Source organism: Cherax quadricarinatus, chromosome 50, assembly GCF_038502225.1.
Source record: "Cherax quadricarinatus isolate ZL_2023a chromosome 50, ASM3850222v1, whole genome shotgun sequence".
In the NCBI taxonomy this organism is placed as follows: domain Eukaryota; kingdom Metazoa; phylum Arthropoda; class Malacostraca; order Decapoda; family Parastacidae; genus Cherax; species Cherax quadricarinatus.
The window spans coordinates 28046151-28058650 of NC_091341.1; the positions used below are offsets into that span (position 1 = coordinate 28046151).

General features: G+C 42.1%; 1 protein-coding gene across 4 annotated transcripts in view; it reads right to left on the reverse strand.

Annotated features, from left to right (window-relative positions):
* Positions 1-12500, reverse strand: part of MED14 (mediator complex subunit 14) — a 532798-nt gene that overhangs the window by 339669 nt on the left and 180629 nt on the right. For all 4 annotated transcript variants that reach the window (XM_070095607.1, XM_070095604.1, XM_070095606.1 and 1 more), the window contains one exon: positions 3669-3876. In XM_070095607.1, coding sequence (XP_069951708.1) covers positions 3669-3876 — 208 coding nt within the window. The remainder of the gene's footprint in view (positions 1-3668; positions 3877-12500) is intronic.

Sequence of the window (12500 nt, forward strand, 5' to 3'; positions counted from 1 at the left end):
ACTTATTATATTAGTCATGTGTGTAGGGAGGATGTTACATTTACACTTCGTTGTACTTGCTGTTGGAGAGTTGTGACTGTCTGTCCACTCTCACAAACTACTTTGTTAAATACGCCTACCATCTGACTTACGACCTGCTCGACTTACGACCATTCGACTTACGACCGTGTTTTTTATGCCAAATTTCTGGGAAATAAACAACTATTTGTGTTGTACACAGTGTTTATCCTAAACCTTACAGTATAAAATACAGTACTAACAACATAAAAAGTAAAGTAAAACATGAAATACCAAAATAAAACAATAAAATAAAGTCATTACAAAAATGTTTTGTTGATATTCAGTAGTAAAGTTTGACTTACGACCATTTCGACTTACGACCAGTTTCTCGGAACCGAACTTGGTCGTAAGTCAGATGGTAGGTGTACCTGCCCACTTGTTAGACAGTTTTGGGTGAGGTGGCGTCGCTAGAGTAAGCACCTTGCTAGTCACGTGATCTCACCTGATGTGGGGCCTGTAGTCCATACCTTACCCTCTCTCTACAGCTGGCTTGATAAGCAGCTCTCTTGATATCTGCTTCTTGTCCTAGAAGCATCTCTCTTATCACTCTCATCTCTCTGGCCGCTTGTTCGTGATTTAGACTGTTTTGGTAGAGTATGATTTTGCTGGAGAGCCGAAACATACTTCATGTAACTCTGTATAACTCTGTCCACAGAACATTGTTCAGACCTAGTGATTTTTGACGTTTTGCAGAGGTTGTGTCATGGAAAAAACTATTCAACCCTAGTCCCAAGCTAAAGCTTCTGATCTATCTTGTTGTGGCATCTATGCACTACCGTAGTCAGAGATTTGGTTATGCTGAACTTAGATCCAGTATTAAGGGAGTTTTATGCCATTTGTGGAGAATCTGCTGATGATCCCCAGTTAGGGTTATTATTTTGTCTCCTTGTTTCTGACGCTGTGCTGCTGTTCACTGCTGCTTGGTACAGTATTGCTGTTTGGCGAATGGTTCGTCTCATTGTTCAAGTAAGCCTTGATTATTTGTGGACTTGTTGTCGGTCACTGTTTAAGCCTAAGTCGAGTCGAGACTTACTGAGACATAATGAGCACCATGAGCACATATACACATTCTCACACACACTTGTATATAGTAGTATTATTCTTAGACCTGATATCAATGTACCTAATGGTCCTCGTGAGTCTTACTGTTACGAGATGTGCCCTGAGCACTATACTGTACTACTATATGCACAATTTAACAATGACCTACAAGAGAAGTGTAGGAACCTACATCCTAAATTATATCAAACTTATTTACTTAGATATTGTCCACCTAGACACTTTTGTTATTAAAGATCTCAAATTTTATTTAGTTGGTTTAAGTTCAACCAGTTGGAATCCCAAAGTGTCTCTTGGATAACTGGATTAGAGTTTATTCTGACAAACTGTTACAAAACCAGAAACAGACTAGATACTAGTATTCTCTGGAGATGTCTATACCTGATGAATATCACATTTTGTAACACCCTGTCTTGCTGTATAGCCCTTGTGGCTTAGCGCTTCTTTTTGATTATAATAATAATAAATAAAGGTAGGGAAGTTTTTATTGCATTTATGGATTTAGAAAAGGCATATGATAGAGTGGATAGAGGAGCAATGTGGCAGATGTTGCAAGTTTATGGAATAGGTGGTAAGTTACTAAATGCTGTAAAGAGCTTTTATGAGGATAGCGAGGCTCAGGTTAGAGTGTGTAGAAGAGAGGGAGAATACTTCCCGGTAAAAGTAGGTCTTAGACAGGGATGTGTAATGTCACCATGGTTGTTTAATATATTTATAGATGGGGTTGTAAAAGAAGTAAATGCTAGGGTGTTCGGGAGAGGGGTGGGATTAAATTATGGGGAATCAAATTCAAAATGGGAATTGACACAGTTACTTTTTGCTGATGATACTGTGCTTATGGGAGATTCTAAAGAAAAATTGCAAAGGTTAGTGGATGAGTTTGAGAATGTGTGTAAAGGTAGAAAGTTGAAAGTGAACATAGAAAAGAGTAAGGTGATGAGGGTATCAAATGATTTAGATAAAGAAAAATTGGATATCAAATTGGGGAGGAGGAGTATGGAAGAAGTGAATGTTTTCAGATACTTGGGAGTTGACGTGTCGGCGGATGGATTTATGAAGGATGAGGTTAATCATAGAATTGATGAGGGAAAAAAGGTGAGTGGTGCGTTGAGGTATATGTGGAGTCAAAAAACGTTATCTATGGAGGCAAAGAAGGGAATGTATGAAAGTATAGTAGTACCAACACTCTTATATGGATGTGAAGCTTGGGTGGTAAATGCAGCAGCGAGGAGACGGTTGGAGGCAGTGGAGATGTCCTGTCTAAGGGCAATGTGTGGTGTAAATATTATGCAGAAAATTCGGAGTGTGGAAATTAGGAGAAGGTGTGGAGTTAATAAAAGCATTAGTCAGAGGGCAGAAGAGGGGTTGTTGAGGTGGTTTGGTCATTTAGAGAGAATGGATCAAAGTAGAATGACATGGAAAGCATATAAATCTATAGGGGAAGGAAAGAGGGGTAGGGGTCGTCCTCGAAAGGGTTGGAAAGAGGGGGTAAAGGAGGTTTTGTGGGCGAGGGGCTTGGACTTCCAGCAAGCGTGCATGAGCGTGTTAGATAGGAGTGAATGGAGACGAATGATACTTGGGACCTGACGATCTGTTGGAGTGTGAGCAGGGTAATATTTAGTGAAGGGATTCAGGGAAACCGGTTATTTTCTTATAGTCGGACTTGAGTCCTGGAAATGGGAAGTACAATGCCTGCACTTTAAAGGAGGGGTTTGGGATATTGGCAGTTTGGAGGGATATGTTGTGTATCTTTATATGTGTATGCTTCTAAACTGTTGTATTCTGAGCACCTCTGCAAAAGCAGTGATAATGTGTGAGTGTGGTGAAAGTGTTGAATGATGATGAAAGTATTTTCTTTTTGGGGATTTTCTTTCTTTTTTGGGTCACCCTGCCTCGGTGGGAGACGACCAACTTGTTGAAAAAAAAAAAAAAATAATAATAATAACACCCTGTCTTGCTGGGAGATGGCCCTTGTGTTGAAAAAAAAGTCAAGCTGTAAATTACAAGATTAATACAAAAACTATGAAAATTTTAAGGTAATATTATTGTGAGGGTTGGAGATATGTAGCAGTTTTTGACATGTAGTGTAGGCATGTCTCTGGCAAGACAGTGATGGAGTGAGTGATGATGAAAGTGCTTCTTCTTTTTTGAGTCACTCGGCCTCGGTGGGAAACAGCCGACTGTTAACCCTTAAATGGTCCAAACGTATATATATGTTTTTTCAACATCTGAAAGTATGTAAAAAAATGTAGATCTTCTTTTTTTGTTTTACATGTGAAAACGTGTAAAAAAACTTTTATCTACATTTTTTTCTGTTATATTTGAAAATATGTAAAAAAAAAATTAGATTACTTTTGTAGCAATACGAATTTGAACGTCGATTTCTTTGGACCGTTTAAGGGTTAATAAAAGAAAATTATTGAGAGAAGTGTCTGATCCTACAAGGGGAAAAAAAACATAGACACCAAAGATGAGCTTTTGGACAAGACTTCAATTCTGAAGAAATCTTAAGTGAAAGACATGAATGAAGAACATAAGAGACAGCTTACCTCAGTTCTGAGATCAAGTCATCAACCTTAGACTTGTCATTGTTGAGGGCATGCTGAAGATCGGGGATTTTAGGGCAGTTGTCATACTGAGGTACATGGGGTAGGAGGACCCCTGTGTGAGTGTCCACTGTAATCAACAGCTGCTCTGACCGCAGGTTGGGTTGCAGGACAGGCACGTGCAACATGGCAGGGGAACCACTCAACTGACCTGTGTGTAAATCACATTGCTTTTATTATTTTTATTATCACTATTATTTTATGACATGATTATTATTGTTATTATATTCATGGATAAAGCCAGTAGGAGTAATAAAGTGCATGGAAAATGGCAGGGTGATTCAAGAAAGGGAAGGGTACCTCCCATTCCTTGGATCAAGAGTCTTTTGATATGAACAACTAACTGACTTTAATGAAGAAAGTTTCACTTATATTTACCAAGTGTTTGTTTACCTAGTGTACGGTAGTTGACGTGTCAGCTGATGGGTTAATGAAGGATAAGGCTAACCATGGAATTGATGAGGGAAAAAAGACGAGTGGTGCATTGAGGTATATTTATTTTTTTATTATCACACTGGCCGATTCCCACCAAGGCAGGGTGGCCCAAAAAAGAAAAACTTTCACCATCATTCACTCCATCACTGTCTTGCCAGAAGGGTGCTTTACACTACAGTTTTTAAACTGCAACATTAACACCCCCTCCTTCAGAGTGCAGGCACTGTACTTCCCATCTCCAGGACTTAAGTCCGGCCTGCTGGTTTCCCTGAACCCCTTCATAAATGTTACTTTGCTCACACTCCAACAGCACGTCAAGTATTAAAAACCATTTGTCTCCATTCACTCCTATCAAACATGCTCATGCATGCCTGCTGGAAGTCCAAGCCCCTCGCACACAAAACCTCCTTTACCCCCTCCCTCCAACCTTTCCTAGGCCGACCCCTACCCCGCCTTCCTTCCACTACAGACTGATACACTCTTGAAGTCATTCTGTTTCGCTCCATTCTCTCTACATGTCCGAACCACCTCAACAACCCTTCCTCAGCCCTCTGGACAACAGTTTTGGTAATCCCGCACCTCCTCCTAACTTCCAAACTACGAATTCTCTGCATTATATTCACACCACACATTGCTCTCAGAAATGACATCTCCACTGCCTCCAGCCTTCTCCTCGCTGCAACATTCATCACCCATGCTTCACACCCATATAAGAGCATTGGTAAAACTATACTCTCATACATTCCCCTCTTTGCCTCCAAGGACAAAGTTCTTTGTCTCCACAGACTCCTAAGTGCACCACTCACCCTTTTCCCCTCATCAATTCTATGATTCACCTCATCTTTCATAGACCCATCCGCTGACATGTCCACTCCCAAGTATCTGAATACATTCACCTCCTCCATACTCTCTCCCTCCAATCTGATATCCAATCTTTCATCACCTAATCTTTTTATCCTCATAACCTTACTCGTTCCTGTATTCACTTTTAATTTTCTTCTTTTGCACGCCCTACCAAATTCATCCACCAATCTCTGCAACTTCTCTTCAGAATCTCCCAAGAGCACAGTGTCATCAGCAAAGAGCAACTGTGACAACTCCCACTTTGTGTGTGATTCTTTATCTTTTAACTCCACGCCTCTTGCCAAGACCCTCGCATTTACTTCTCTTACAACCCCATCTATAAATATATTAAACAACCACGGTGACATCACACATCCTTGTCTAAGGCCTACTTTTACTGGGAAATAATTTCACTCTTTCCTACATACTCTAACTTGAGCCTCACTATCCTCGTAAAAACTCTTCACTGCTTTCAGTAACCTACCTCCTACACCATACACCTGCAACATCTGCCACATTGCCCCCCTATCCACCCTATCATACGCCTTTTCCAAATGCATAAATGCCATAAGGTATATGTGGAGACAAAAAAAATACGCTATCTATGGAGGCAAAGAAAAGATGTATGAAAGTATATTGGTACCAACACTCTTATATGGGTGTGAAGCTTGGGTTGTAAATGCTGCAATGAGGAGGTGATTGGAGGCAGTGGAGATGTCCTGTCTAAGGGAAATGTGTGGTGTAAATATTATGAAGAAAATTCAAAGTGTGGAAATTAGGAGAAGGTGAGGGGTTGTTGTGGTGGTTTAGTCATTTAGAGAGAATGGATCAAAGTACAATGACATGGAGAGCATATAAATCTGTAGGGGAAGGAAGGCGGGGTAGGGATCATCCTCAAAAAGGTTGGGGGGGTAAAGGAGGTTTTGTGGGCGAGGGGCTTGGACTTCCAGCAAGCGTGCATGAGCGTGTTAGATAGGAGTGAATGGAGACGAATGGTTTATGGGACCTGACGAGCTGTTGGAGTTTGAGCAGGGTAATATTTAGTGAAGGGATTCAGGGAAACTGGTTATTTTTATATAGCTGGACTTGAGTACTAGAAATGGGAAGTACGATGGCTGCACTTTAACTCTTTCAGGGTTTCCGACATACTAGTATGTCTTACGCGCCAGGCTTATTGACTTACTACTATGCATAAATTCTAGTGTCCTCAAATCAAGCAAGAAAAGGCTGGTAGTCCTAGATGTGAGAGAATGGGTCTCCATGGTCAGTGTGCGTGGTACAAAAAAAAATCGGGGACCCAGTGGAGCTCTTTTGTTCCCAAGTGACAGTTCAAACACAGAGGGAAGTGTCAGTGAAGATGAATTTCAGGGTTTTGAGGAGTCTGTGACTGAAAGCAATGCCCAGGATACCAGAAGGAAGGAAGGAAGAAGGAAGGAAAGAAGGAAGGAAGAAAGAAGGAAGGTGGGAAGAAAGGGGGAAGAGATGAGAGGAAGGAAGGAAGGAGGGAAGGAAGGAAGGAAGGAAGGAAGGAAAGAAGGAAGGAAGGAGGGAGGGAAGGAAGGAGGGAGGGAAGGAAGGAAGGAAGGAAGGAGGGAGGGAGGGAGGGAGGGAGGGAGGGAGGGAGGGAGGGAGGGAGGGAAGGAAGGAAGGAAGGAAGGAGGGAAGGAAGGAGGGAAGGAAGGAGGGAAGGAAGGAGGGAAGGAAGGAGGGAAGGAAGGAAGGAAGGAAGATCATCAACTTAGGATAACCCAAAAAATTCAGACAGTGACTTCTTTCCATGTGGGTTGGTGAGGTGGGGAGGAAGTTGACAGGCAGGGAGGGTGGTGAGTGATGGTGTTATTTGTCATTGTGACACTGATTATGCTGGTGACTTAACATATTTACAAGTCCACCCCCACACAACAACTACAAGCTTTACAGAAGCTGTAGCAGTTCTGGGAAGTGTCCAGTGGCTTTATATGTGTATATATGTAATAGACAAATAGTAATAAACAACAGTTCTTATTGTTGGTTTGTGTAAACATGTTTTGTAAACAATATAATGACAGCAAAGTTTGTGCTGTTATTGTGTAGTATACAATAAGTGAATACATATATACCAAATAGTCTTTATATTGGTCTTGGTTACTTGAAAAAATAAAATATTAAAAAATAAAGGAAAAAGTAGAAAAATCTATTACCGGGTGACCGGCAGTCGGCGATGTTGCCGTATGCGGTTCAATTTCTGTCAACTGCACGCCTCCATATCTCCGTAAGTATTGATCGCAATTTTTTTTCTTTTGGCCTAAAATACTCACAAAAAGAAAAAAATATCATTTCATAAGAATTTTTTTTTTTTTAATATTTTTCGACCCTGAGAACAAGTTTGGGAGAGTGCCTGTCGACCCTGAAAGGGTTAAAGGAGGGGTTTGGGATATTGGCAGTTTGGAAGGATATGTTATATCTGGGCACCTCTGCAAAAACAGTGATTATGAGTGAGGTGAAAGTGTTGAATGATGATGTTCTGATAATTACAATTTATTGTAGTTCTTGTCATTTCATAACCAATCTTTGTTCTGACACTAGTATTAGGTACTGAAATTGTACTCAATTGTCACAAACACACTGACAGGTGGACACTCAGTCTCGGCTGAGTGGTTGAGGGGAGTAGACGTGTGCTGGGGGGGATCTGGACCTACTAATTTGCAGGCCTACCCATTTCTCTCGACTGATAAGTCATCATTAAAACTCATACTGTTGGAAGACAGCTTCAGTGTTGTGAGAACTCTTATGTGCGAGTTGTGACTAGGGATATACCTAGTGAAACACTGGAAATAGTTTTCCGTTTTGAAAAGGCCCTCACAGGCCTCTGCTTCCCCTCTGCCTTTCATTTTACCTCAGCCTTTCGCCTCTATCAACATACAGTGTAGAGGTGAATTTTGCTAGTCCACTGCTACTCGTGCCTCTGAAAATGCGCACAACTCATCCCTTTACCAACCTGAGGAATAACGAGGAGTGTGCAGTCCTACGTGAGTTGGTAACGCAGGTGTGCACACACTGAAAATTCGTCTTTCATTCTAAGACACGTGTGCTAGAAGTTCTGCAAGTTTGGAGTGAATAACTATTTGTACGAGTATTGCAGTGTTTGGTAACTCTTGAGAAGTCTGCCTCAGTCAGTGACCTTGAGCGAGGCACTGCTTCACCTGCCTGAGACTTTCGCCCATATTGACTATGTGAACAGAGGCGAATGTGCGTGCTCAGTTACCCCTGCTGTTCTCCTGTATCCCCCAACTCTCCGCCTTTAAACTCAGCTGTTCACCTCCATCAACGTGCAGTGTAGAGGTGTATTTTGCTGCTCCGCTGGTACTCAAATATCTGAGTTCTGCACAGCTAGTCACCTCTGCCTACCTGAGAAATACGGACGAATCTCCCATCCTGCGTGAGTTGGTGATCCAGACCTGACTAAGGCCTGCCAGATGAATCCAACAGTGCTGCTTGTACAAAATGTGCTACATCTCTAACTGAGGAAGATGACCTGTTATCCTTCTATGCACTGAGTGTTTCTGGGAGGAATGCTGCATAGCTGGAACACAACAAGAGTGGTTGAGAACAAATTAACGAGCATTGCAGTACCTGGTAACTCCTTCGGAGACGGCTTTTTAACTGTAACATGCCAGAGGTTTATCTATAAACATAGTATGTTTGTGCTGATTTGTTTGTCCACAGAGTGAAAATTTGTCTGTCATTCCTAGACACGTGTGCTAGCTGTGATAAGTGCTGCGGGTTTGGAGTAATTAACGAGTAGTGCAATATTGATAACTCTCGAGACGACTGTGGCCCCGTGAATGACCTTGAAAATCGCACTGCGACCTGCAGGCCACTACACCCATATTGCCTGTGTCTAGCGTGGTGAATATCCCTTCCTTGTCCCTTCTATTCACCGGTATCCTTTAGCCCATCGCCAGTGTGAAACTCCTGTCAGCTATGAGTATAGCTGATGGTGTTGACGTAGATGATGGTGAAGGCAGATTTGAAACATATTTTAGTAAACAGGCTCGGAAAAAAGAACGAGGCTTCCAGAGAAAGCTTGCTGAAAGCAATACAGTGGGCGCACACCCTCCCAAAGCTGTCAGGTTAGATTTCCCTAACAACACTGATCAACAGACCAAGTGTAACTGGTTTTTCGAAGCTAGTGTAGACAATCATGAGAAAACGATCAAGTTTGTCCACGATGAGGATAACTACGTCTTTGTGCCTAATGATTCAGCATTTGTAGACAAACTTCTCACTCGCGAATATGCCAACATCAAACTCCGAGCTGCCCCACCAAGGGCACCTAAAGTGCTTATTGTCATCTACAACGTCAACAAGCACTTGAATCCTCAATATCTGGCGTCAGAGCAAGTTGCAAGCCCTCGTCGACTTTCCAACGGTCTGATATTAGCTGAGTGGACTGGCCAGGGGACTCTGCCACGCTATATTCACTCCCGCGCAGCCCTCAACAGACGCTATTACATTGCATTGTACAGACCTCCTCAACGTCGATGTTATAAGTGTCAACGCTGGGGCCACATCGCCAGGAAATGCCCATCTAAGTCACACTGGTGTGCAGTGTGTGCCAATGCTCATCCTTCTGAACGGTGTTATGATATGATCAAACAGCAACAGACTGTTGCTAAACAATGTATCAATTGTAAGACCTCAGGAGTCACAGCAGCTCATGCTGACTGCAGTGTGAGGGCTGATCGCATCGCAGCCAACCGCACTTCACCCTGTACCCCTCATTATGACCCTCCAGGACTACCAGGTACCTCGGGTCTGAATACTGGCTCATGCCTGCCCTCCAACAAAGGGGTTGAGCACCTCACCTGGGGAGCATGTCAACAGACCTCCATCACGTCGGCTGCCAATACCAGCCTAGCTGAGTCAGCTGACAGTCAGCCAACGAGCTCAGCTGACCGGGACTTCACGTCTCCAGATGTTCCAAGTCTTGCTCCTGTGGTATACAACCTGATGTCGCGCATAAAAGTACTGGAAACACAACAATTTCTCCTGAAACAACAACTTGAACAACACAAGGAAAGATGTGTAGAGTGTACCAATAACAAGATTGTCACAATTTGTGAAAGCAAGTATAAGGTTGCTGAACAAGGTGGTGGTGGTGTTCTTAATTACAGTAATGACGAATATAATACTTGTGTTGATAACTGTAGTGAGCATCATAATGAAGGCTATGGTGTCAATGATGTTAGTAATAGTGATGAGCATAATATAAGTGGTGGTGAAGAGTGTGATGAGAGCAGTGGTGTCTATAATGTTAGTCACAGTGATGAGCATAATATAAGTGGTGGTGAAGAGTGTGATGAGAGCGGTGGTGTCTATAATATTAGTAATAGTGATGAGCATAATATAAGTGGTGGTGAAGAGTGTGATGAGGGCAGTTGTGTCTATAATGTTAGTAATAGTGATGAGCGTAATATAAGTGGTGGTGAAGAGTGTGATGAGAGCGGTGGTGTCTATAATGTTAGTAATAGTGATGAGCGTAATATAAGTGGTGGTGCAGAGTGTGATGAGGTTAACCACATAGACATTAATGTTGAATACAATACTGTTGATAAATGTAATGAACACAATGTTGGTAGTGGCGCTGGTGATGACAGTTGTAGTGTTGCGTGTAATGTTAGTGGAGGAGGGAATGTGAGTGGTGGTGTCACCTATCATACATTCACACATAAACAGCGTCATGCTCTGGGTTTACGAAGACTCCCACGAGGCCTTACAACTGGAGGTGCACTTACAAAACTCATGGACAAGGGTAGCACTGTTGACATTGATAAGGTCTGCTATTTATATGAACAATTTTTTCATTATGCTGAGAAACTCAACAAGATCCCAGGACTACTATAATGGATCAAAACTCGTATAAACTTTCTATATTAAGCTGGAATATTGCATCACTTAGAAAAAGACTTCCTGACCTTCATCATAAAGTAACCACCGAACCCATTGATGTTGTGTGTCTACAAGAGTGCAGAGTCCCTGAAAAATCCCAACCCCTAAATAACCATCATTTGTTGCATATAACCTCAAATCTACTAACTCTTGTGTTCTATATATTAAAAAATCACTTCCCCATCAACTTCTTGCACATAAGAAAACAGAGGGGCTACAATATCACGGTGTTAGGATTTATATAGGGAACTCTGCTCTCAACATATTTAACTTGTATGCTCCTGCTGATAAGTTTAATTACTTGGAGCTCCCAACTTGTGCTCATTCTGAGCCTACTCTTATTATTGGCGATTACAATGCGAGACACAAAAGCATTGGAAACTCACAGTTTGGTAATCGTAATGGCAATCAACTGTTGTCACTCTTAAACAGTCATGATAATGTCCAAATTGTAGGTGACCTTGAACCCACACATATCTATGGAGGCATCCTTGATCTGTGCCTGGGCTTCAACATTACTTCTGCCAGCTGTGAGTCTTCCATTGTAACAGATATAGCGTCTGATCATTTCCCTAGGCTAACCTCACTAGATATTGGTAATACTATCCTTCCTGGTGGGATATTCAAATGGAAACGTTTTAATGTTCCCACTGATCAGCATAATGACTTTGTTGCACATGTGACTGACAGGTATAATTCCTATGAGTGTTCCTCTGTAGAGACCTTTAAAAATGACCTTGTGAGCAGTATTCAGAACTACTTAGAGCCGCCACTGAAACCTCTTGGTACTCTAAACCCAACAAACTTCCAAAATAATCATACCTCCTTCAAAAACCATACTTATTACAATGATTCTAAACTTCGTACACTGAAACGTACTGCTCGCAGACTAGGCCTCGCCTATAGAAAACATTGTACCCCTGGAATGCAGAGGCTCTTCCAAACTGCCCTTGCTGCTGCCAGAGAGCGTATGACAGCTGCGGCAAACAGACTGGGAAAAATTTGTCAACGGTCTTAATGCTCACACCCCACTTAGCCAGGCATGGAGGGACATAAATAGAATTAAGGGTAACAAAACTGGGCAGATCGCGCACCCTCATCCCTTGCATAGGGCGAATGAGTTAGTCAGTGCTTGGGCTGCTACATCTAGCTATGACAATCTTCCCAGTACCACACAGGCAAAATTAAATGACAAATATGATGCAAGGGAGAGACTTGTTTGCTTTATGCTCAGCAAGGCAGATGACTGCAACATTCCTTTCACTAATTATGAACTTGATGCAGCACTAACTAAGGGCAACTCCACGTCGCCTGGTGAGGATGGTATTACTTACAACATACTCAGATTGCTGTGTCGAGTACCAGGTAATCCATTACTTGAATTATATAACATGAGCTATGTAACTGGGGAGCTCCCTCAATCTTGGACCAACAGCCTCATCATTCCAATTCCTAAGCCCAATCAACAAAATGCATTTCGCCCAATATCTCTTACTAGCTGCTTGTGTAAAACATTTGAGAGAATGATTCTTAATCGTCTCATGTACAGAATCAAACAATTTTTGT